The sequence below is a fragment of the Colossoma macropomum genome, unplaced genomic scaffold (assembly GCF_904425465.1).
Source record: "Colossoma macropomum unplaced genomic scaffold, Colossoma_macropomum, whole genome shotgun sequence".
Taxonomy (NCBI): Eukaryota; Metazoa; Chordata; class Actinopteri; order Characiformes; family Serrasalmidae; genus Colossoma; species Colossoma macropomum.
In genome coordinates, this window is record NW_023494784.1 from 17,921,788 (window position 1) to 17,944,701 (window position 22,914).

Genomic DNA, 22,914 nt, shown 5'->3' on the forward strand with positions numbered 1-22,914 from the left:
TCATCAAGCTTCATTTTGTTGCTCTACACACTACAAGAAAATATTCCAGGTTTCTTTCCTTTCTGTTTTGATATGTTTAAAATAGTTGCAAGTGTCAGTCTATAAGTTCAATAGTAACAACAATAAACACAGTAATAGCAATAACAAACAACAATATATGATTAAACAATAAAAAATGATAGTAAATATAATCAATTTAAATGTTAATGTAATTGAATAACTGTTTTATTGAACATGGGAGTAAATTCATTTTACCATACTGTAAAGTATCATCAGTGTAGTTGTAATACTGGCTTACTGTCCTCCACTGACCACCTTTCACATTTATCTGGACTTAAACCTAGTATCTTGACATTGCAAAAATCCCAATTTTAGTAGATAGATAAATAACCACAGGAAAATGTGTTTGATTTCATGGTTAAGTACAGGGATCTGTCTAAACCAAAATTAAAGGTTTTTAAAACGAGAAAACATGACCCCCCACCCAAGTATATTTTTGCCAATATCTTGGTAGCAGAGATATTCATGAAGAGAGAACACAAAGAATATATTTAATATATTACAACTGTACTTGATCTACTCTACATGTACCTAAGTATCTGTTATATCTTTTACAGCCAGTTATAAATTGCAACTCACATTTTTGGCATCGTCGTTGTGGTCAGATAGTTTAATAAAGAACAGGTTGTCTTGGACTGTGGACAGTTGAACTGTGGTTACAGTGGCATTTTTCATGAATGACTTGTTTTAACAACAGTGTGTGTGACCGAGTGTCTCTGACTAAGCAGTCATTTATGCAAAGGGTAGGCATACATAATAAAGGGCACATTCAGTTTATGCAAACGTTTATATAAACCATATTTACAAATGCACCTTAGTAATGTGTGGGAAAACACGTAAAAGTTGCCCTGTGGTTAAAATCTAGTCACTCATGAAAGAGGTGAATAATGACATGTTTTACATACAGCCAGCCAGCTAACTTCTGACTGCAACATTCGTGCCAAAGAGTCATAAATTCCAATTTACAATTGACTTCAAAAGATGGAAAAAAGTCACAGATTGTATGGTGTATGTGTATGTATCACACATATATCCAGAATTATTGGGACTCTTACATTATTAGGAAGCTTACACCAAATGTATGAGAGAAATTTAAACAAAAAACACAAAAAATGGTTGTCAATGTCAATCATACACTCTACTATTCTGGGAAGGCTTTCCACTGGATTTTGGAACTAAATTAATTCAGTTCAGCCACAAGAGCATTAGCGAGGTCAAGGACTGATGTTTGGTGATAGCCAGGCTCACGGTCGGCATTCCAGGTCATCCCAAAGGTGAGGTCAAGGCTGTCTTCTGAACAGTCGAGTTCTTTCACACCAATTTCAACAAACCATTTCTTTATGGACCTCAGTTGGGGGCACTGTCATGCTGAAACAAAAAAGGTCCTACCGTAAATCTTTGCCATAAAACTAGAAGCATGCAATTCTCGAGAAAATCACTGTAAACTGTAGCATTAATATTTCCCTTCACTGCAACTAAGTGGCTGAGCCCAAACCCTGAAGAACAGCAGCTAGCATTCTCCTGACATCTGCCAATCCAGGATTCAACCGTCAGACGGTGCCAGATGGTGAAGTATGAATAATCACTTCAGAGAAAGTTTCTGCTGCTCCACAGTCCAATATCTGTGCTCTTTACATCACTTCTGCCAGCGCTTGGCATTGTGCATGGTGGACTTATGCTTGTAAGACTTTTAACAAACTGCTCTCAACAAGGAGTTCATGTGCTCATATTGCCTCCAGAGAGAAGTTTGGAGTTGTGGGTTCTGAATATGGGATGAACAAAGTTAAGATAACACAAAGTTAAACTGCCAATTTTATTTCAAACAATTTTTAACCATTTCTTTTGGTCCATTGGTCATGAAATGTTCACTCAATGTGGAGGGTAGGTAGCTTCAGAGCTACACTATGTAAGATTTGAGGATTTGGAGACCTCTCTGGTGAAAATGTGAAATTGCACGCAATGTGAGGAAGAACATTTCATAATGTGGGTTGTGCTTCGGACACTTGATGAATCTGATGATTGTAAGCAAGTTGGAAAAATATTCAACTCAGTCAGAGAACTCTGCACGTGTCTTCTGAGGATGTAGGTAAATTATCTATTGTCATCATATCTTTATCAGTATCATGTTAATATTGCATTTGAGACCTAAACACAGAGCCAGACCTTCCTTTAAACCTGTGCGTGTGACGTTAATATATAAAGACAAAGGACGGACAGAGGCGCAGCCAAGGGGTAATCAGTGCCATTCTAGTATTCTAGTATCCCAGCTATGGAAAGTGAGATAGTCAGTCATCATCCATAAAGTAATCATTAGGAAGTAATTCTACCTACGCTGTGTGAATGTTACATGTTATGATAAAAACTGCCATCATGGTAATTACCAGTCTAAGAGTCTGATGACAATGACTGCGTTTACAGGCACTCAATAATCCAATCATAATCAGATTTCTGCAGTTACCCAATTATTCAAATGGTTATGTAAAAACCATACTCCAATCTAGAAATCCCAGTAAGAAATCTGATAAAGAGAGCTGGATTGTAGCTAAGTAATCAGATTTCTCAGTGCATGTAAACTCTTACTCTGATCTCTTTATTTCTCAGTCTGCAGACTGCTGTACTAGAAATAAGCACACAGTGTTTTGGAGCAACACACTTTTGGAGCAACGCTGAAACCAACTACATTCTCAATGAAATAGAATATTTAAATATTCTTCATCTTCTAGATGATGTATGCTCATAGTTTCAGGTGAAGTGTTGGGATGTTTAAACAAAGCCGCGGCATGAAGTTTGAGTTTTACATTACATTTTCATCAGGCCTATTTCTGTGAGTTTATTGGCCATTGCAAAGCATAAATCTGATTACTGCCTGATTCATGTAGACCCGGAGTTTTCACATTATCTGGTTACTCAAGTGCATATAAACGTGTTGATCAAATTACTGACAAAATCTGATTTTCTGCAGTCATCGGATTATTAAGTGCATCTAAATGCACTCACTGCACTTAATAAAATTGACAAAGCAAACTGTGTACATGACCTGGGTCCCTTCAGCAGTGCTGCTTTGTTTATTTACTTTTTACAACTTTTTGCAAGTGTATACATGCATGTGTTGTAGGCTTTACTTTGGAGTTACTTTAAGTTTGTGCTAAATCTAGGTCCATTCTCTCTTAGCCTATACAGTCCTGTCTGGCTAGCTTTCTAGTCATTAGACTTATGTAGAGCAAAGGCTTAAATGAATAATGTCTATGGACTGTCTACATGAAACATTTTTCTCAGAGTTAACGTTATGCACTGAAAAAAGTGACGTATTTAATTTACAAGATACAAATACAGGATTTACTCATGAATGAATAAAATGCATTGCATCAATTTTGCCTTTCACTTTTGGCAATAATTACGTTGGTCCAATATTTTAATTATGTTGAAAGGAAGGATAGATTTAGTTATATACAGTATATTATAGTTTTTTCCTAGCAGCATGCCACCCCAACAAAACCTAACCTTTTCAATCTGACCTTGCCACCTTATGTGGATAGTTATCATGTGGATAACATGGATATAAAGAGATGTGCCTTGCAAAATGAGCCATTCTATGGAATGTACCACAGACAGACAGACAGATGGATAGATGGATTTGGCTGAACGGAGAAAACCCTAGCAGTGTCCGGAAAAGGCCATACTAAAATACAGCACAAGAACAAGCACTCAGCACTAAATTAGTCGAAAGAGGGGTGTTCCATGCCAGACAAGACCCTAAGTGAAGCCCAGGAGACAGTCCAGCTCCTAGTAGCAGACTGCAAGTTCCAAGCAAGAACAGTATACACTAAGAGGCAAAATCAAGTGGCAGGCATCTCATACAGCAACTTCTGCAATAAATATGGGATGGACACTTCACAGTCCAAATGGGAGGAACCACAGTTAGTGGTGAAAAACAAAAAAAAAACAATCCTGTGGCTCTTTCAAATCCGGACAGAGAAACAATAGCAACAGCAAACCAACCAGACAAAATGATAATAGTTAAGGAGCAGTGGGGATAGATGTGGCAGAGTGATGGGCCATCAGAATTGAAGGAATACAAGAAGGTGGAGACAGAAAGAGAAGTTAAATTGAATGCAGAAGGTTAAAACAAAGGTGACAGGAAGCTAAGCTGGAAGAGAAGCTCCAACAGACTTCATGAGTACAACATCTCAGTCCAGAGACAATCCTAGGAACAGTACTTGAACAACACTGCACCACAAGCCCCAACTCTCAGGCTTCTGGGAGGAGGCTCGAATCTGAGGAAAAATACCACCCACAGAAAAGAGGGTGAGACATCCATTTTTCAAAATTTTACATACACTACTGTACAAAGTCAGAGACCACCCTTCATTTATTTTCCAGTGAAAATGGCTATTAAGTACAAGTTATTTTTCACTATCTGGAAACATTTAACAGAAAATTACACAGAAGACTCAACAACTAAATGTAACATCCTGTGTTTAGTGTGTCCACCCTTTGCCTTTATTACAGCTTCCATTCCTTTTGCGAGACTTGAAGTCATTGTTTTCAAGATATCTGAGGGATATTTTTTCATGCGTTTTCAGTTTTAGAAGTTGGTTGCATTTTCTGCTTTACACATTCAGCAATGTTGAGGTCTGGACTCTGGGGTGGTCAGTCCATTGTTCTGAGAACACCAGTAGCTTTGTTGCTTGATTTGCTACGTTTTGTCTGTTTCCTTTTCTCAGTAATGGCTTCTTGACATCTACACATCCTTTCAGACTCATAGTGTTGAGTTGTCTTCTCACAGTGGAAGGATGGACAGAAACACCTGTGGACTTTTTCAGATCTGAAGCAAGAGTGGAGTTTGATTTTCTCCTCTCTCTCAAAGATGAAAGCTTTAAGAACTGATATTGACAGTTTTAGTGGTCTACCAGGTGTTGTTAGGAGTCCCATTTTCTTTATATCTTCTTATCACTTCCAGTTTTAGAAGCGCCTGTTTTTCACTTTTTCACCATTTTTCTTTGACTTTTTCCTTGATTATTCATCTTATAATTAACCCCTTTTCCAGAGCAAACTCATACAAATATTTAAATTGTCACTGTCATATCAAAACTTTTTTGTCATTATTTATTTTTTCACTACAGCTGCCTTCTTGCACTAAACAGCATGTACATTACTTCTCCACAGAGCTGACTCCTTTGTTTGAAAACTTGAGAACCCACTGACACCCCTCCTTTGTGTGCAGTGTACAGAAGTGGAGCCGTGTTCAGGGCGGGTCACACGCAGTTCTGGAAGGCCACCGTCCATTCAAGCAGGGAAAGGAAGAGTCTCCATGACAACAGTGGTTATCTGTATCCTCCATGGGTTTCCTGTGGAGGTGTGGCATTCTGCAGCAGGGGTTGCGATGATATTATTTGCTCAGTATAACACCCACAGCCTTAAGAGGCTAACCTGTTTACTGGGCTGTTGGTTCCCCAAGCTCCTGGAGGTCTTTTAGCCATGCTGAGATGGCAGTGAGGGGGCTAGAGCCCAGGCAGGCCGCAGAAGGGCTGTCAGGGCCACGGCTGAATGTTTGGCTTCTCTGCTTTGCACTGCCTCTGGTGGCCTCAAACCCTTCTTTTGCACCAGAGGCCAAATCCTACAGCTTCGGAAGACGCTTCCTGGGTTTGGATAAATGCAATGCCTGTGTGGGCACCTCCATATGCAAGAAGTTTTTAAAAGAGCAAATAAGGTAAGAGTTTTGATATAGTAAACAGTGGCATGTTGGGTGAATTCAGTTGAGGACACTTTATTTATTTAACTTCCAGTCAAAATGGACATTCGGTACAAGTTCTTTTTTGCCACGAAAAAAGCAGAAAACATATCTAGCAGGAAATTACACAGAAGTCTCAACAACTAAACATAATGGCATGCATTTTACATGCCCAATCTTTGCCTTTATCATGGCTTCAATTCTTTTTTGTGAGACTTTTTCAAAGAAATCTGAAGTTAGTTTTCCATGTTTCTTGAAAACTTCTCCAAAGTTCAGTCTTTGGTGCTTCTCATGAACTTTAATGATGTTGAGGTTTGGGTTCTGGGGTGGACGTAGTAACCCTTTCATACAGTAAACAATGGTGTGTCGGGTGCTTTTAGTTGAGGACGTGAAATGTGGGTAATCTGCAGTTTTTCTTAGCCAAAGTTTATGTTTAAAACAACAGTACCGTATTTCAGAGGGGGTAGTGCAACCAATGATTCCCAGAACTGAAGGCATACTGCTCATCATAATCATAGATCAACCACAGATAGTTTCCACCCAACCAGATTGCCACTGATTGCTAAGTAAACTATCTTCTTCCTTAAGATAAGTTTGTTTGTGCAATAGTTAGAGACAATGACATGACATTTGATTAAAAAGAGAGTAAAACATAACAGTTCTGAATTCATTTAAGGAATGGAAACTCTAATGGGAACTTTATTTGTTTTTGCACCAGATTTGAAAGGTGGCTGTCCTCTCAGCAGGATCTAGCCTCAGCCAACAGGACATTCTATGAAGGGAACTACACGGATGACTCGGAGAGCTGGAGGCCTGTGGTGCTGTCCCGCCTGGTGTCCCCCCACCTGCATGACTTGGCTGACAAAAGCATTTGCAAGTCAGCAGGCAAAAGGAAATCCTGCAGCATTGAGGCTGTTCTGAGAGCTACACAGCGCTTCCAGAACTGGACACACTCCAATCTGCTGCTGCCCAGCATGGTGCAGGTGTGTCTCTGCCCTAAGCACAGCGCTATTAACCTCAATATACAGGCTTTGGTTACAGCAGCTTCAGCTCCAGTCTTTTAAACTCATGTTTTCTTTTTACTTTAAGAGGGGTTGAATAGGAGCTTCAGTTCTATGGGGATCTGGAGGTCATGCAGCCACAGAAAAGAAACAGCAAATAGTATTCAGCTTTTGGAAATACGCAAAAATATCTCCTCATAAGAATTAGAGAACCAGCCCTCTTCTCTATGATATAATAGGGTATATTAACAATTACATAAGTTTTACCACAGTCAATTTTTCCAAGCCAGTCACTTTATGAACGGGATATTTGAGGAAAAAAAAAAACACAGACAGTCACATCAGCTAGATTTAAAGCTACTTTAATTTCAACTATTAACTTCCACAACCACAAATAACATTAGGTAACATTAGAGTGTGAGTGATCTGGAAAAAATCTACACCAGTGGTCTCCAACCCTGGTCCTGGAGAGCTACCTTCCTGCAGAGCCAAGGTCTCCTCACAATTTGCCACACCTGCTCCAGCTAATCAACCTCTTCCCAAGTCCCTGATTGGCTGGATCATGTATTAGAGTTAAGTAAGGGTCGGGGCAGCTTATCGGATACAGGTAAGAACTAAACTCTGTAGGAAAGTAGCTCTCCAGAACCAGGGTTGGAGATCCCTGGTCTGCACCACATGTGTCAAGCTTCAGTCCTTGTGGGCCAAAACACTGCAAACTTCAGCACACTGCCTCATTAAACACACCTGATTCAGCTTATCAGCTAATTAGCAAAGCCTTCATGAACTGAATTCAGAGTGTTAGATGAGGGTAAATGCTAATATCTGCAGTACTTTGGCCTGGAAGTTTCCTAGTTTGACATGCCTGGTCTACACAGTCTCTTGAAGTGTAGGCTACTGCACACTAAACACTTTGTTTGTTTTTTTTTTGTTTTGTTTGTTTTTTTTTGATCCAGTGACCTTTCTAAATCTGTGTTAAACATATCAAAGGGAGGGAGCTTTAAAAACAGGAAAGGGGCCAAGCCAAATATTTTAATCAGTATTTGTTATATCAGTATTAGTAATACTAATAACTTTACTTATGGAAACATTTTATTATACTGTAACTGTCAATATAAGTGTCTTTTTTGTTTGCGAGCTGCTCTTTACATTGCGTCAAAAATTCATGATGGTTAAAGAAACAGAAATGCCCCAATATTACTTCAAAACAAATCTTATTCCATTAATTTCCATTCAAAGTTAATGTTTTTTTCCTGTTTTTTCCTTCTCCTGTAAAGTTAATACTTTGGAGATGGTTTTTGATGGACAGGGTTTTGATGTGACAGATTTTATGAGTAAAATCAACATTTTTGTCATTTTGTTTATTACCAAATAACTATTATCATAATTAATTATTGGGGGTGGTGGAGGGAAACATGAGTGAGTTGTAATTACTGGCAGGGTTGTAACCCCTCAATCCTCCCTAGAAATTACGCCTGTGTTTTACATGGAGAGCTGCTCTGAATAGTTTTGAAAAGCTTGTCCACTGCTTCATATCTTAACGTCTGTCTGCAGGGTCTGGCCCCTCCAATGCTGCGCTGTCCATCTCAGAGGCTGCTGGACCGTATCGTGCGCCGCTATTTTGAGGTGGCCGATGTGGGCAGCGTGCAGATGAAGCACTTCACCCCTAAGGACAGACTCCGCCTTCTCTACACCCTGGCTGTCAATCAACAGCCTCTTATATTACAGGTATACAGCAGTGTCAACCCACTTGATGTTATATTCCTCTCTCAGACCAGAATTGAATACCTCTGCAGCAAATAGACAAATTAGAGCAATACACTCTATTTTCAGGCCCTATCAATTCATTAACACATACAGCATATCTATAAGTACACTCAGAAAAAAGGCAACTGTAGAGGTACAAACAATGCAGATGTACCCTCAAAGATACAGCAATGGTCTTTAAGGTCCAGTTGCGTACCTTGAATGATTTTTACAGGTCCACTATGTTCATTTTCCCAAGAGAAGAGGTACATATTCATACATATTCATAACTTTTTAAAACAGAAAATAATATAAAAAGCTGAAGTCAGAACAGAGTGTGTGGAGTCAATTAGAGATCAATTGGCATATTGATGAGTATCTGTATCAGGACGATATTAGTAGAAAATGCTGGATTGGGTAACGGAGGAAAAAAGAATCACTCCTATCAAATCCTGTAACAAATCTATCCTGAAACAGTATACACTGACATTGTGTGATGCTATCTGTGTATTTCTTCCTATGAGATAGTAGAGTACTTGAATAGTTTGAGCATGATTGTCCACTTTTAGATGCTCTTATGAATGATTCAATTTAAAAAGCTCATTTTGAGTTTTAAGTAGTTTTTAAAAGAGAAATACAGTACCAATATCAGCCAAAACTCAAGATTTCAAAATTGGTATTGGGAAGAAAAAAGTATTTCGTGCCATCTCTAGAATCAGTGCAAGTAGCCAAATGGCCCTAGCGATTATTCTGCTAGCAGAATGGAAATCCACTCAGATATTTTTAATATCATATGAGTGCTGAACTGTCCAGTAATGATGTTAGCGGCAGTTTAAAAAGATGCAGTCGCGCTTTACATTACTCAGAGGAACCATGTGCTAGCCTTCACCCTGGTAGTATTGTGTGATTGGAGGAAAGCTTGGTAGTGGGTGGAATTGGACATGACTAAATGATTAAAAATACTTTCCACTGAAATATACACTCTATGGACAAAAGTATTGGGACACCTACAGGAGCTTTTATGACATCCCATTTTAAATCCCATTTAAAGGCATTAATATGGAGCTTGTCCCCCTTTGCAGCTATAATAGCTTCCACTCTCTGGGAAGCTTTCTACAAGTTTTTGGAGTTTGTCTGTGGGAACCCCCTCACCCAAAAATGACTTTATGGACCTTGCTTTGTGCACTGGGGCGCAGTCATGCTGGAACAGAAAAGGGCCTTCCCCAAACTGTTGCCACAAAGTTGGAAGCATAGAATTGTCCTAAATGCCTTTGTATGTTGAATCATTAAAATTTTCCTTCACTGGAACTAAGGGGTCTAGGCCAACCCCTGAAAAACAGCCCCATAGGCATTATCCCTCCTCCACCAAACCTTACAGTTGGCACAATGCAGTCAGACAGGTGATGTTCTTCTGGCATTCGCTAAAATTAGACTCGTCCATCAGACTGCCAGATAGAGCAGCATCGTTTGTTACTCCACAGAATATGTTTCCACTGCTCCAGAGAACAGTGGCAGCGTGCTTTATACCACTCCATCCGACACTTGGCATTGTGCTTGGTGATGTAGGGCTTGCATGCAGCTGTTCAGGCATGGAAACCCATGCCATGAAGCTCCCGGTGCACAGTTTTTGAGCTGATGTTAACTGCATGTTAAATGCAGTTATTGACTCAGCAGAGTGTTTGCGACTTTACATGGTCTGACACTTCGTGGCTGAGTTGCTGTGATGCCAAAACGCTTCTGCTTTTCAATAATACCACTTACAGTTGATTGGGAGGGAAGAAATTTTGCGAACTGACTTGTTGCAACGGTGGCATCCTATTACAGTACCACACTCGAATTCAGTGAGCTTTTTAGAACGACCAATTCTTTCACAAATGTTTGTAAAGGCAGACTGCATGGCTAGGTGCTTGATTTTATACACCTGTGGCAATGGGACGGAATGAAAAACCTTCAATAATAATTCAATAATTAAGAGGTGTGTCCCAATACTTTTGTCCATACAGTATATTCCATCAGATACATTGCATATTTCAACAGAGGAACAACGACACTCTGAAACCTTTATTACCATATAAACTCTGACTCAATATACTTGTTGAGTTGTTCTTTGTGAACCAGAACAAACAGCCAGCACATAAAATCAGCTTCCTCCAGGCCTCCCATGCATCCTGTTTTCCCCCCTGACTCACCTCTGCTCTCGTAGATGTTTCCAGGCACGGAGGGCTGGCCCTTCCCCCGCTATCACGGCTCTTGTGGCAGGCTGATGGTGTGGGCAGGCTCCAGGCCCTTGAAGAAGCTGTACTCATCACCGCTGGCACAGCGGGCGGACGCAGCCTACCAACTCCTCCGCATCACCCAGAGCCTGGCCTCCAACAGCCTCCGCTTCAACCTCTACTACACCACGGCTTCAGAAGACATGTTCGGCACCGTGGAGGACGGCAGGCTTCTCATCACGGATGCCAGCACCATTGGAATCATCGACCTGCAGGAGGGTGAGGCTTTTTAAAGCGATAGTTTAACCGAGCTGACATGAGTAATGAGAAGCGAATGCAACTAAAGCTGATCTGCATGGTTTAGTTAAAGAAAATGTTGGAGCTAAAATCTAATTGTTCTGAATGTGAATTAGATTTGCATATATTCTCATCTTAATATGGTTAGATAAGCACATCAGAGATTCAGATCAGTGACTCGGTCATAAAATTGTGGTCTGAATGTGGGTTAAAGGCAAATTTACACAGATTTTTCTAAATTTCTGCAATCCAATCATTGAGATTTAAAGTAATTCTGATTGGTTTGATTTGAAATAGTGCATTATAGAGAAACCTAGATTCATTTACATGGTAGTGATAGGAACGCCTTTCAAATACACCCTTAAAGAAGAAGGCTCTTTAACAAAGACAATGGCTCAACATAGAATCATGAACACTCAAACAACTACTTACGTGTTCAAAGGGTCCTTTGCATTGTGAACTCATTCTTCAGACTGATGGAGAATGTGTTGTATATGGCTCTATATAGAACCTTTTTGAAAAGGATTGTACATAGCACCAAAAAGGGGTCTTCTATTGTTAAGTTGCCAAGCTTGTAACAATAGAAGAACCCTTTTTGGTGCAATATAGATCCATATATAACATATTCTCAATCTATCTGAAGAACCATTTCACCATACACAAAACCATTTAATCATGCAAGTGGTTCGTTGAGTGGTCATTGTTCTATACAGACCCACTGTCTTTACTAAAGAGCCCTTGAAGAACCATATTTTTTTTGTAAGTTTCAGGCCAAAACCTGCATGCGATGTATCTGTAATCGTTTTGTCTAATAGATGATGTAGCTTCTAAAGTCATTTAATGCTTCAGGCATCTGGTTCCCATCCCATGTTGTAACCATTGTGACTTTTGAAGTTTCTCTAGAATGCTCAAACCAAAGCAGTCTGAATGACATTGTTTACATCTAAAATATTTTGAAAATTTGAACAATTGCTGGATTTCTTTTTTATTCTGATATTTACTGAATCTTCGTCTTCCATGGTACATTTTAGGAGAGAATAAAGACAAAATTACAGTTAAATCCAGCTATACATAAAACAGAAGAAAGTTGTTAGCTTCGAAAAGATGCCTTCTAGGAGTTGAATTCCTGGAGCTGAATTCAGAAGGCAGAAAACAGTGTTCTTTGACTAAATCTGAATCTGGTGAGGGAAAACATGCTTAATGAGATCTCTCTAAGTAGGTGCAATTTAAATCTGACTATGGCATGTGTGTAAAGCAGAGGGAGCCTACAGAGCAGTTTGGAACTGCTATCTTGTACTCGTTTCTCATTTTTATACTGCCGATGGGGACTTAGAAACCTGCCAAAGCTTTTGTATGTGCTTTGAATTAAAGCTCAGTTTCGAGCGAGTATGTTTAGTTCAGTCACAGCTCACAAATAAGCTAATGAATAAAAGCATCAGGGGACAAGGCCAGTGTCGGGTGTTTGTGTTACTTACAAGCACAGTGGCTTAGGGTTTCTGTTGTTTCCCCATAAAGGCTGCACTGGCACAGTGCACCAATTGCAGTCATGCTTGTAATTTTAATGATAGAACAGTGTAATCTGTGTGGCGGTTCAGATCAAGACGAACTCTGAATTCTCCCACACAGCCTCTGCTCCTGACATTTACACACTAATGAGTAGCCTGCTGGATCTGCTGTGCTTTTGTATTTAGAAATAAATGCATGAGACAAATGGTTTACAGATTGGAAAGGCTTGGAAAAGTATCTGTTACAACACACTTTTTATTTAAAAATCCTATGTTTAATAACTATTTTATTGTATTTTTATAACTTTCATTCATTTAATTACCTTCAATTTTTAATGGAACCCTTTCATGTAAGTGTGAAAATTTTCCAAAATACTTAAACTACCTTGTAGTTCTCCTCTTTTTTATATATATATATATATATATATATATATATATATATATATATATATATATATATATATATATATATATATATAATATGCAAAGGTGCACTGGGAAATGCTCAGTTCACTCTAGTTCCTGCTTAATAAAGCAGTTACAGTTAATTAGCAGTTACTGGCTTGGCTAAGGCTTAATAAGGGCTTTACAAGGGCATTATAGTGTCCTCCTACACTGAAGCGTTACCAGATTTAGAAGTCCCATGTGACCAAAAGGTTGTATATAGGAACTTTAAAAATTATGGTTCTCCAAGCGTTCTTTAGAAAAAAAAAATGGTTCTATAAAGAACCATGAACACTCAACCAAGAACCCTTTGCATGACTCTTTGCATCAAGAAAGCGTTCTTCAGCTTAATGGAGAATGTGTTATATATGGTTCTATATAACACCAAAAAGGATTTTTCTACTGTTACGATGTCAAGCAACACATTCTCCATCAATCTGAAGAACTCTTTCACAATGCAAAGAACCCTTTAATTATGCAAAAGGTTCTTTAAGTGTTCATGGTTCCATTTAGAACCATTTGTCTTACTAAAGAACCCTTGAACAGCCATCATTTTTAAGTGTGTAATGTAAATTAAGTGATTAAAAAACTAACTTTTTAGCCACATGGGTTGATCGATTTGAGAAACGTCTTCAGATTTGTGCTTAGGCAAGCTCAGACAACGGGAACACGTTGGGTTATTAAGGTCTTGTTATTTATTCCATAAAGCCTAGACATGTATGGTTTAAGAGTATAATTATACTGTTAATGAGTTTAGTAAGTCACTAATAGGCTACTTCATGATGTGTTCCATATCCTAAAGCAGTTTTTGTCATCACTAATTAGAGGCTAAAAAGCACTAAATACATTGTCAAAGACTCAATTTTCTTCACAAATTCAGTTCCTATTGCATTAAACACCGAAAAGTCTTCCATACAAGACTACAGTTTTTTCACATAAAGTTGTTGAAGTAGGCTTAAACTTCAGAATATGGAACATGTTATAAAACATTAGCAACTTTTGAACCTTTATTAGCTCTAATTCAATAAGCTCCAAAGTTTCCTGTTGCTATATAAAACACACAGGAATAAAATTCTGCCAATTAAACACTAGTTACTTGTAAATTTAGACGATTACATGCTTAATAATTTGCATGGTAATCTCTTAACATGTTGTATATTATTACCAATGTAATTATTATTCAAATACAAAAATCTAATTACATACCTATCCAGCTCATAAAAAAATAAAGCTTAGTGCATGGTGAATAAATCATTTATGTGTCTAATTTGTGCTTTATTGAACAAATAGGACCTTAAAGAGGATTCCCTCAATAGGTGTTACTTAAACTAAAGCATTGTCCAGAGAACATATGGACCAGAGGAAATGTAAAATTTTAAATATGGGAATTAATGGTTCAATGAAGTTTTGAGATCAATAACTGAATAATTAAGCCTGCAGTTCAGTGAGCTGATTATGAATTACAATGTAACAGCCAAATACCTTCCACAGGATTCCACACGGAAGGAAACTCACAGGCCAACCATAGTGATGTCTTCTCTTGTCTGGGCAGCTCCTGTCAGCAGACTCTTCCCTGTGAACGTGTTCGCTCCTCTCAGAGTTTCACTCTGCTCTGCAGACACGTCCTCCCTAAGCTGCTCTCCCTTGCAGATGTGCAATCAGCTGGCCTGCCCAAAAAGGCCATCACAGAGCTGGCTGTCTGTGCAGACCACTCACAGTCAGACCAAAGGATATTTAAGGCTGTCCAAACACTGCAAGACACACTACAGGCCTTAAGACCGTGCAGTAATGATTATGGATACAGATATCCTGAGTGCAAGTACAGCGACAAGTTCTAGAGAAGCGACAACAATGTAAACAGAAATAACGGATTAAAGATGGACGTTAACGGCCACCTAAAAGAACCTAGATGTTGCACGTTCTTCAAACCAAAGACTGCAACCTCATCAATTCAAATCATTTGCAATCGCGCTTTGCACTTGGAGTACAACTCAATCATGTCTATGCAAAGGAGAGGGAGACTCCTGTTGGTCACTGCCTCAATTCCAGGAAAGGTCTTTATAGCACACAGGATATGTGAGACACAGTCTCAATCGAAATATATGAACGGTACATAGTTTTAATGAGGCATAAAATCAGGGGACAATTATGGAAACTATTTAGAAACGGCCATTTCAGGTATGACTCTTTAATGACTCAAAAACCACCAAACAATAAAAGAATCTTTGTATTTTCTGTACAATGCTTACTAGGCGGTTTTATTTATACATAAAAAACAAAAAGAGACATGTTCAGTACGACATTGCTCCATAAAATTTAATGGCAGGTACTCTTGGAAAAAAAATAACAGCATTCCATCAACAATTATTTTCAAGCAATAAATATGCATTTATAAATAGTGTAAATTTACAAGATTAGAAACATAAATCACAAATTAAAGTTTACTCCTTAGCTATGTGCAACCCATCTTTCTTTGTGACTTGGCTGTTTCTTTTTTCTTACTATTTGAAATAAAAAAACAAAGGACAAACATATAAACTGTTAAAAAAAATATATTACCTTCACATTATAATTCTCCATGTTTCAGTTCTTTTGCCCAAAGAGATTTTCCTAAGAAAGACCAGCTATGCTAGTACTCATTTAGTGGAAAATGAGAAGGAAATATAGTCATGTATCAGCTCATACATGAAAGAGTACAACAAAAGAAAAAAAAGAAAAAAGAAAGAGAAAAGAAACGGAAATAGACACATCAGTAGTCTGAGTGATTTTTGCCAGTTGTGATATATACACAATTACATTACTAATTTGTCCACTTCTTGTTTATAGTTTGTGTATTTTCCTGTAAGGAGTGGTGCTGAGCCAGCCGAAACAGTCAGAACAGAAATGAAGCAGCGCCCCCTCCTGTCCAGCGGGGTCCACTCTCCGTACTTGGCAGGGTTGCATAGACAAACAGCTTGGAGCCAGCAGCCTTTGTGGGATTTGCTACAGAAACCAGTGGTGTGGAACTGGGTCACTTTTCCTGAATATCAGAAAGGGTTATGTTGCGTTCCAGAGGGTGATCCTCAGAACTGTTAATGTTAATGTCAAGACGTGGAGGATGGCAGAGGAGAGGCCTGTCAAGACAAGAGCAAAAGAACAAACAGAATACATTACTTAAGAGCAGAATGAGTCACCTCATCATAAAAGGCAGGACAGGCCTGGCAGAATATTTGAATGACTGAGAAAGCTGAAGGCTGACTCACCAGTGTGAACTGGTCGTAGACGTGTGTGAGGTCCTCTATCTTATACTGCTCCAAAACGACAAAGTTGTCGAGGTTAGGGCTGCCTCGGCGCGCGCAGTCTTGACAGTGCACCACATACGTCTTCCGCGAATTGCTCTCACTGGTGACAAACAGCAGGTTAAAAACCTCAACCTGCAGATGGAATGATAAAACAAAAATGAAGCAAAACCAAGCAGAAAAACAAGGCCTCACATACAGTCGTATGCAAAAGTTTGGGGCAACCATAGTCAAATGATTTTTTTAGTAATTTTTAGTGATTTTCTAAGTAAAAATAAGTTAACATCCTCTAGAAAATACATTTCTGCACGCTTTGTTAAATTCAGCAAATAAACAGTAACTGAATGAAGTTATAACAAAAAGAAAAACTGAAAATGTAAAATGTGAAAAATACACACATTTTATACACATATTTCCTACCCCTCCACAATGTTAAATTCGGCAACTAAATATAAATCGTGCACTAGAAATGGTGCACAGAAAAATGCCGTTTTTAAGTTTATTCCCTGTAGAGGATGTGTCCACTTAGAAAATCAACAAAACATGTCATTTGACTGGGGGTGATCAAACCTGTATGTATGATCGTACAAATATATCCTAATATTTTCCTTCTGTAAATTTAGACTCGGTTTAAGAACGAAACTGCACTGCAGTCTACTCTGTTACTGATAAACCCAAGAAGACCAACTTTCACAATCTCACTATAGAAACGGAGACAGGAATTGAAGTCCAACCATTAAAGGGCCAACCTGAAAGTAAATAACTCCTAATATATTGGGTCTATTACTATTATTTCAGAAAATTCTTTACGAGGATGTTACAAAAATACTGGCTAATTTAACTGGTCAAATTACATGAAACGGCCAAAATTAGTCTGTTTTTAGTGAGCTCTAAGAACAGTATTCTTATTACCACTTGCCAAGCTGGGATAAAGAAATACAATAACAATTACTGATGAAAAGCCATGTATTACAGTGAATTTACCCTGGAGTGGTTGAGGGCTGGTTTTGCGCTTGATGCACAGCACCAATGAGATTACATCATTAACAGCTAACAGCACAATTGTTTTATATGTTTCTGCATTAATATAGAACTCAGCTGATGTGGATATGTATGTCAGGGTTGCTGCAGTGTTTAAAATCAAATTAATTACTTTTCAATACCATTTTGAGAACTCAACACAGCAAAGATAACACCATTTCCACAGCACAACAAAGGACACAATCAAATACCTTGGGCATTAATGACTATTTTATTCAAACCAATTGGCTTAAAAATAGATTTATGCTTCGACGTAACACAATTCTTACAGAGCCTTTTCAATGTATTTAACTTTATTCTGCTACTCCGAACTGCCCCGAAGGATTTCAACTGGATCAGGTTTATTTTAGCCAATACATGATCCATTAAAATATGCTGGGAATAGACATACCTAAAATGTAGTACCTCTAAAGGTAAAAAAAAAAAAATTCAGACACTTTAAGACTTGAATTTAAGGCTCTATTTTAAGGCTTTATAAGACTTTTGAAGGATCTTGTATATATCAAGTATTTTATAATGGCTTTGCATGTGGCTCAGTCAATTAAATTTTAGAACTTGAACTAAGGGGGGGACAACATGGCCAAATAAATAAACCAGATACTTAGATATTTTTACGATATGCAATATGCATCATGATATTTAGTTTTTCTCAGGTTTGATAAGTTGGAACAGAGGGAAAGCACCAGTAGTGCTTTAAAATAGTAAAAATACTATTAAATACTATTAAAAACACAATGATTTGTTATTTAATGTTTATAATTTTTATAGCTTTTTTTTTTTAACGTTTCACATACTGCACTGAATTAAGTCATATCAAGCAGGTCTAATTATGCTCTCTTTTCAGCTGATCAGCATTGTACTGACTATTTATGATATGCTCAGAAAAGTATACAGTGACATGATTTATGATGATAATAATATAGTCATACTAACAATCCCTAAACAGTAACATTTGTTTTAAAACTTTACTCAAGCACAGTTCTCTAGACTGCGTTTTGAGACCTGCACCATACCTCACAAATGCTACAATAATGTGCTGGCTCGTCCTTGGTCCTCCCGTGCCACACCAGCTCCTTCCCTGCAGCTATCAGAGCCTCCCTCAGCATCTGACACTGCTTCAGTGTCCTCAACAAGCTGTACCTATGACCACAGAGAAAAGCATTGACACAATCAGAGCACTCTTTACAAGCTGCTTATATTTAGCACTTTCTACAGTCTGGTAGGGTGAGCATCATGCAAAAGTGAGTCTTCAAAGACTTTGGTCATGAAGTAAATACTTTTATACACTTTAAATACTTCTTATACTTAATTCTTTCACTACAAAACAAAAAAGGAATGACTCCGAGATGCTAATCATGGGTGTGATGCTAAGGATATGTTATGGCCCTCTGCCAGGCTGACTCACTTGATCATCTCAAAGAGCTTGTGGTCTGACACTTTGATGTTTCGGGCCAGGTTCCAGGAGAGGTGAATCATGGGAACGATGGATTTGACACTTTGGAGTTTGTTCCACTCATAGCGCTCCACTGCCAACTTATACTGATGGGCTGAGGTGAGAAGGAGGGTATGACTTTTTAAAGACCAAAAGCATAAATGAATCAATATGACTGATGTCCACCTATATGATTTTATGGCTCCTTTAATGTTAATGGTAAAACATATACCAAAAGTAAGCTTGTCTAAGGCTTTGCACATTCTATTTTTATTATACACAAAGTTCACGAGTGTGAAATGCATCCAAATGTATGTTTGAATAGTTACCAGTGAGAGGGCCTACATTCCAGGCTACGTTATTGCACCAGCCAATGGCCTGCACCCAGTGCACGGTGCCTGTATTGAGCCAGACCAGGTCCCCTGGCCGCTGAATGAATCGGTACACTGGAACATTAGCTTCATACAAGTCTTCCAAGTTGGGCCACCATGAGCCCATCAAGAAGTTTATGTTATTCCTACACAAAAAAGGAACACAATTGTCACAGAGATCAATATGCATATAGTGTGTAAAGAGTAAAGTTTATATAAAAGGTAGTAGAAAGTGCTTCTCACTTACTTTTCACAGAAATCGTTCATAACTCCCCAGTATGGCTCAGGTACAGCAAACCACTCACAGTCTCCTGGGCCAATGTTAATGTTCACAGAACAGAAATTGTTGTTTTCCTGGTGACCTGTACAGTAACAGCAGTGAGATGTGTTATAATCACATTAAACATGCACAGCATAACTATACTATTGTTAACAATCAGGCATGAATTGAAACATGACCAGAATGTTACTTTTGTGTGGCAAAAGTAACACATGTATCTCAATATTTAGTTTTCTATGGATAACAAAACAGTAACAATAGTACATTTTAAAAAGATGCTCTCAAAAAGTAGAAATATAATCACTTTTTTAATCAATATTTTGCTGTGCATCACTACATCCAATTAAATGGATGGACCCCAGCAATGGCAGGATTCAAACTAGCGATCTCCCGGGACAAAACTTTGGACAGATGTGTCACTTAGGAACCTCTGTTAAATTTCTTGTTTCTCTGTTTAATGAAACAAGCAGTTGGTCACTGGTCTAGCATGTCCATAATATAGTCAGAAAGAATACTGGGACATTATTTTTATGATATTGATTAGGGATGCGCAATTGTAATCATCCAAAATTGGAACTGCAAGATTCTTGATCCAAACATATGTCTGGCAATCTGCCAATTTATTTTTTATTTTGGCTGATCTGTGTTGCAATTTATGATATGAATAATGTGAACCTGGTACAGTCACATGCAAAAGCTTGTATACCATGGTCAAATTAAATTTTTTATTGATTTTCTAAGTGAAAAAAGTTAATACATCATCCACAGAAAACTTTAATATGACATTTTCTGCCAATTTTGGTCCATATTTTTTTTTATTAGTTTAAGAAATTGGAAAATTCTAAAATGTGCCATAACCTTTGCACAGACTGTTATGTTTCATTTTTTATCCAACATAAATTCAGCAAATAAATAGTAATTGTGCATTAAAATGTGCAGAGGTCTGTTCTCTGTAGAGGATGTGTTATTGTTTTGTTTGTGAACTTATTTTCACTTAGAAAATCAACAAAACATCACCTGACCAGGGGTGCCATGTTTGTATATGACTGTGACTGTACCTGTAATGTACATTATTATCATTATTATATACCTACACCAAAATGCTGTAACATATTTATGCATGCCTCAATGCAATTACAAAATGAAAGGACAACAAACATAATTTATATGTTATGACTTTGGCTAATACAAAGTACTGGAAATGTGCTATTGTGTCTAAAGTATTCATTTAGCTCACAAAGTGTGAGCTTCTGTTTAAAAACGGCTAATAAAATTCAGTCACTGGGCAACATGAATGTAAAGAAATTGGATCAGAGTCGGCCATAAGAGATTCAGGATCGGTGCACTTCTAATATTAATATATTATTGTATCACACAATGCATAATTACATAATTCCAATCATTAGCAAGTACATGGAAACTTTTCACAGACAGAATGGAGAAAAGTCTATGTATAACATCACAAACCTGGAGTCCTGCTGCCTGGGACCTTCATGTAGAGCTGGACAGTGTTCATGCCCAGGATAGTGTGGCCCACATGACTGAGCAGATTCCCTGCAGACACCACCCTAGCAAACGCAGGCAGCTTACTCAACTCAGCCAGCTGCAGCTTCCACCTGCATGACACAGTAGAGGGTCTGTCAAACACCACAGCACTCTAGCACATACTGCTCACACCACTTCAGCGTCTTCTCTCTCAACACAGTACGTTTCTGTCTTCAAAACAAAGCCTTGTTTACACTACAGTAAAATGGCAGTTTGATATAAATGTGAGGGGTTTAGTCTGACAGGTTTCTATGGGCTAAATTAGAGGTGTTCCCCATTATAAGAATTCTTACAGCTCCCAACAAAAGCCTGTAAGCTTCCAGATGTGTGGTTTAGGAAACACTCTTGGACACTATAAGGTGCACAGACAGGCAAGGTACTACTAAAAATTAAGATTGGATAATAATGGTCTGAATCCATAGGCATCTGTTACACAAGTCATCAGACACTTACTTTCTCTCATCTGACAAGTCAATGTTCGTCCCAAACTTGATGTGCTTAAAGGGACCTCTTCTTCGCCGTACCATACTAAAAAAAAAAAAACAGAAACAAACAAAAAAATTTGAGTTATTTTCAAATGTGATGTGCTTGAGATGCAGTGATGTAACAGCTTGTATCCTCATTAGTGTGCAGAGCTTACTTTTCCATGGGAGCTGATTCCGTATCAGAGTGCTCTTTCTGCCCCTTCTTTTCATTCTCCTCCTGAAAGTGAGCCAAATAGAATGAAATCAGTACAAACCAATTATAGGGTGATGAACTGCTTTTCAACGTTTGACAAGCCTCTTATACAACAATATGCTCAACTTAAACTTATTTCATTTTACATAGACAATTAGAGGTAATATATCATCAAATTTTATGATACTGTCCAGTCAGTTGAAAAAAATGAATAGTCATAATGATGATTTAAGTTACAAGCTCTTAATAAAACAATAATAACTGTATAATGAATTTTATAAATTAAAAAAAAAAGTTAGGTGTTCCCAAAGTTTCTTTAAACTTATTAACTCATTAAACGCTGAGATTCAGTTTGCAACCGACAAGCTCTCTTCCTTTATTGTGCCAGTGCTTACTGTCACACACAACAGTAGCTTTTTCATATTCAAGGACGTGCAGGGTTTTCAGGGTTTTCAGAAAATGAAAAAGGTCGCTGATATTTCTACCTTTAGATTCATGCTGCAACAACACAACAGTATTTCTACCATGACAAAAATCCCTAACAATGCCATAACAGTATTTACAGTTGCATGGAACATTCTGAATACCACTGGGCACCTACTCACAAAGCTTCTTAGAGTAGTAATGCTGATTTAGGATCAGACTCATCTCATTCACTTTGGTACACATCCTAGATCAGCTCTCCTAATCACAGAAGCTTTGCCAATACAGGTCCCAGTCAAATGACTTTTTGTTGATTTAACACATCCTCAAACATAAATATGGCATTTCAGCAAATTTTAGTGCACAGTTTCTAATCATTTGCTAAGTTTAACATTCTGGAAGAAAATAACAATAAAATACTAATATGTTAAATTCTCATAATACAACATGTTAAATTCAGTGCATAAACAGTAAGAGTGCTTTAAAAATGTACAGAAGTGTGGTCTCTCTACAGGATGTGTTTACTTATTATCATGTAGAAAATCAACAAAACATGCAATTTGACTGGGGCACGCAATGTGTATGTGTTACCACTGGCTGCCAGGCAGAGTTATGCCCCATTGCTATGGCTGAGATCTGACCTGTTGTACATGCCAAGCAGGGAAGAGCAACTGGCCACTTTCCCAAGGGGAAAAAATAGACAGCAGGGGGCGCTCTTGCTCTTTAGCACCAGTTTAGTCAAGCATCGCCTGCATACTCAAATCAAGTGATAGGTCCTGGAGATCTACCTTCCATCCACAATTGCTGCACCTGTTTCAAGTAATTAATTTCTTTTACAGGCCGTGAACGGCTGGATCAGATGCGTGTGCGTT

General features: G+C 38.2%; 2 protein-coding genes across 5 annotated transcripts in view; one reads left to right on the forward strand and one right to left on the reverse strand.

Moving 5' to 3' along the window:
- Nucleotides 1-5,451: 5,451 nt before the first annotated feature.
- On the forward strand, nt 5,452-15,421 carry dipk2b (divergent protein kinase domain 2B). The gene is made up of 5 exons (XM_036583868.1): nt 5,452-5,770; nt 6,510-6,774; nt 8,344-8,517; nt 10,739-11,027; nt 14,486-15,421. The coding sequence occupies exons 1-5, from the start codon at nt 5,547-5,549 to the stop codon at nt 14,830-14,832; spliced, it is 1,299 nt and encodes a 432-aa protein (XP_036439761.1). The 5' UTR covers nt 5,452-5,546; the 3' UTR covers nt 14,833-15,421.
- Nucleotides 15,422-15,573: 152 nt separating this feature from the next.
- The window catches only part of kdm6a (lysine (K)-specific demethylase 6A), a 73,739-nt gene continuing 66,398 nt past the window's right edge, over nt 15,574-22,914 (reverse strand). For all 4 annotated transcript variants that reach the window (XM_036583823.1, XM_036583663.1, XM_036583745.1 and 1 more), the window contains 9 exons: nt 21,582-21,643; nt 21,395-21,469; nt 20,864-21,012; nt 19,364-19,478; nt 19,075-19,262; nt 18,719-18,860; nt 18,327-18,453; nt 16,237-16,407; nt 15,574-16,107 (listed from right to left, as the gene is read on the reverse strand). In XM_036583823.1, the coding sequence (XP_036439716.1) occupies nt 16,078-16,107; nt 16,237-16,407; nt 18,327-18,453; nt 18,719-18,860; nt 19,075-19,262; nt 19,364-19,478; nt 20,864-21,012; nt 21,395-21,469; nt 21,582-21,643 (1,059 nt within the window). In that variant the 3' untranslated portion in view covers nt 15,574-16,077. The remainder of the gene's footprint in view (nt 16,108-16,236; nt 16,408-18,326; nt 18,454-18,718; nt 18,861-19,074; nt 19,263-19,363; nt 19,479-20,863; nt 21,013-21,394; nt 21,470-21,581; nt 21,644-22,914) is intronic.

What these genes read in the sequence shown, in the direction of transcription:
- dipk2b (XM_036583868.1), top strand. Translation starts at nt 5,547, where the DNA reads ATGGCAGTGAGGGGGCTAGAGCCCAGGCAGGCCGCAGAAGGGCTGTCA. An exon ending in TGCTGCCCAGCATGGTGCAG is followed by an intron (nt 6,775 to 8,343) that starts GTGTGTCTCTGC and finishes GTCTGTCTGCAG; the next exon opens with GGTCTGGCCCCTCCAATGCT. An exon ending in AACAGCCTCTTATATTACAG is followed by an intron (nt 8,518 to 10,738) that starts GTATACAGCAGT and finishes CTGCTCTCGTAG; the next exon opens with ATGTTTCCAGGCACGGAGGG.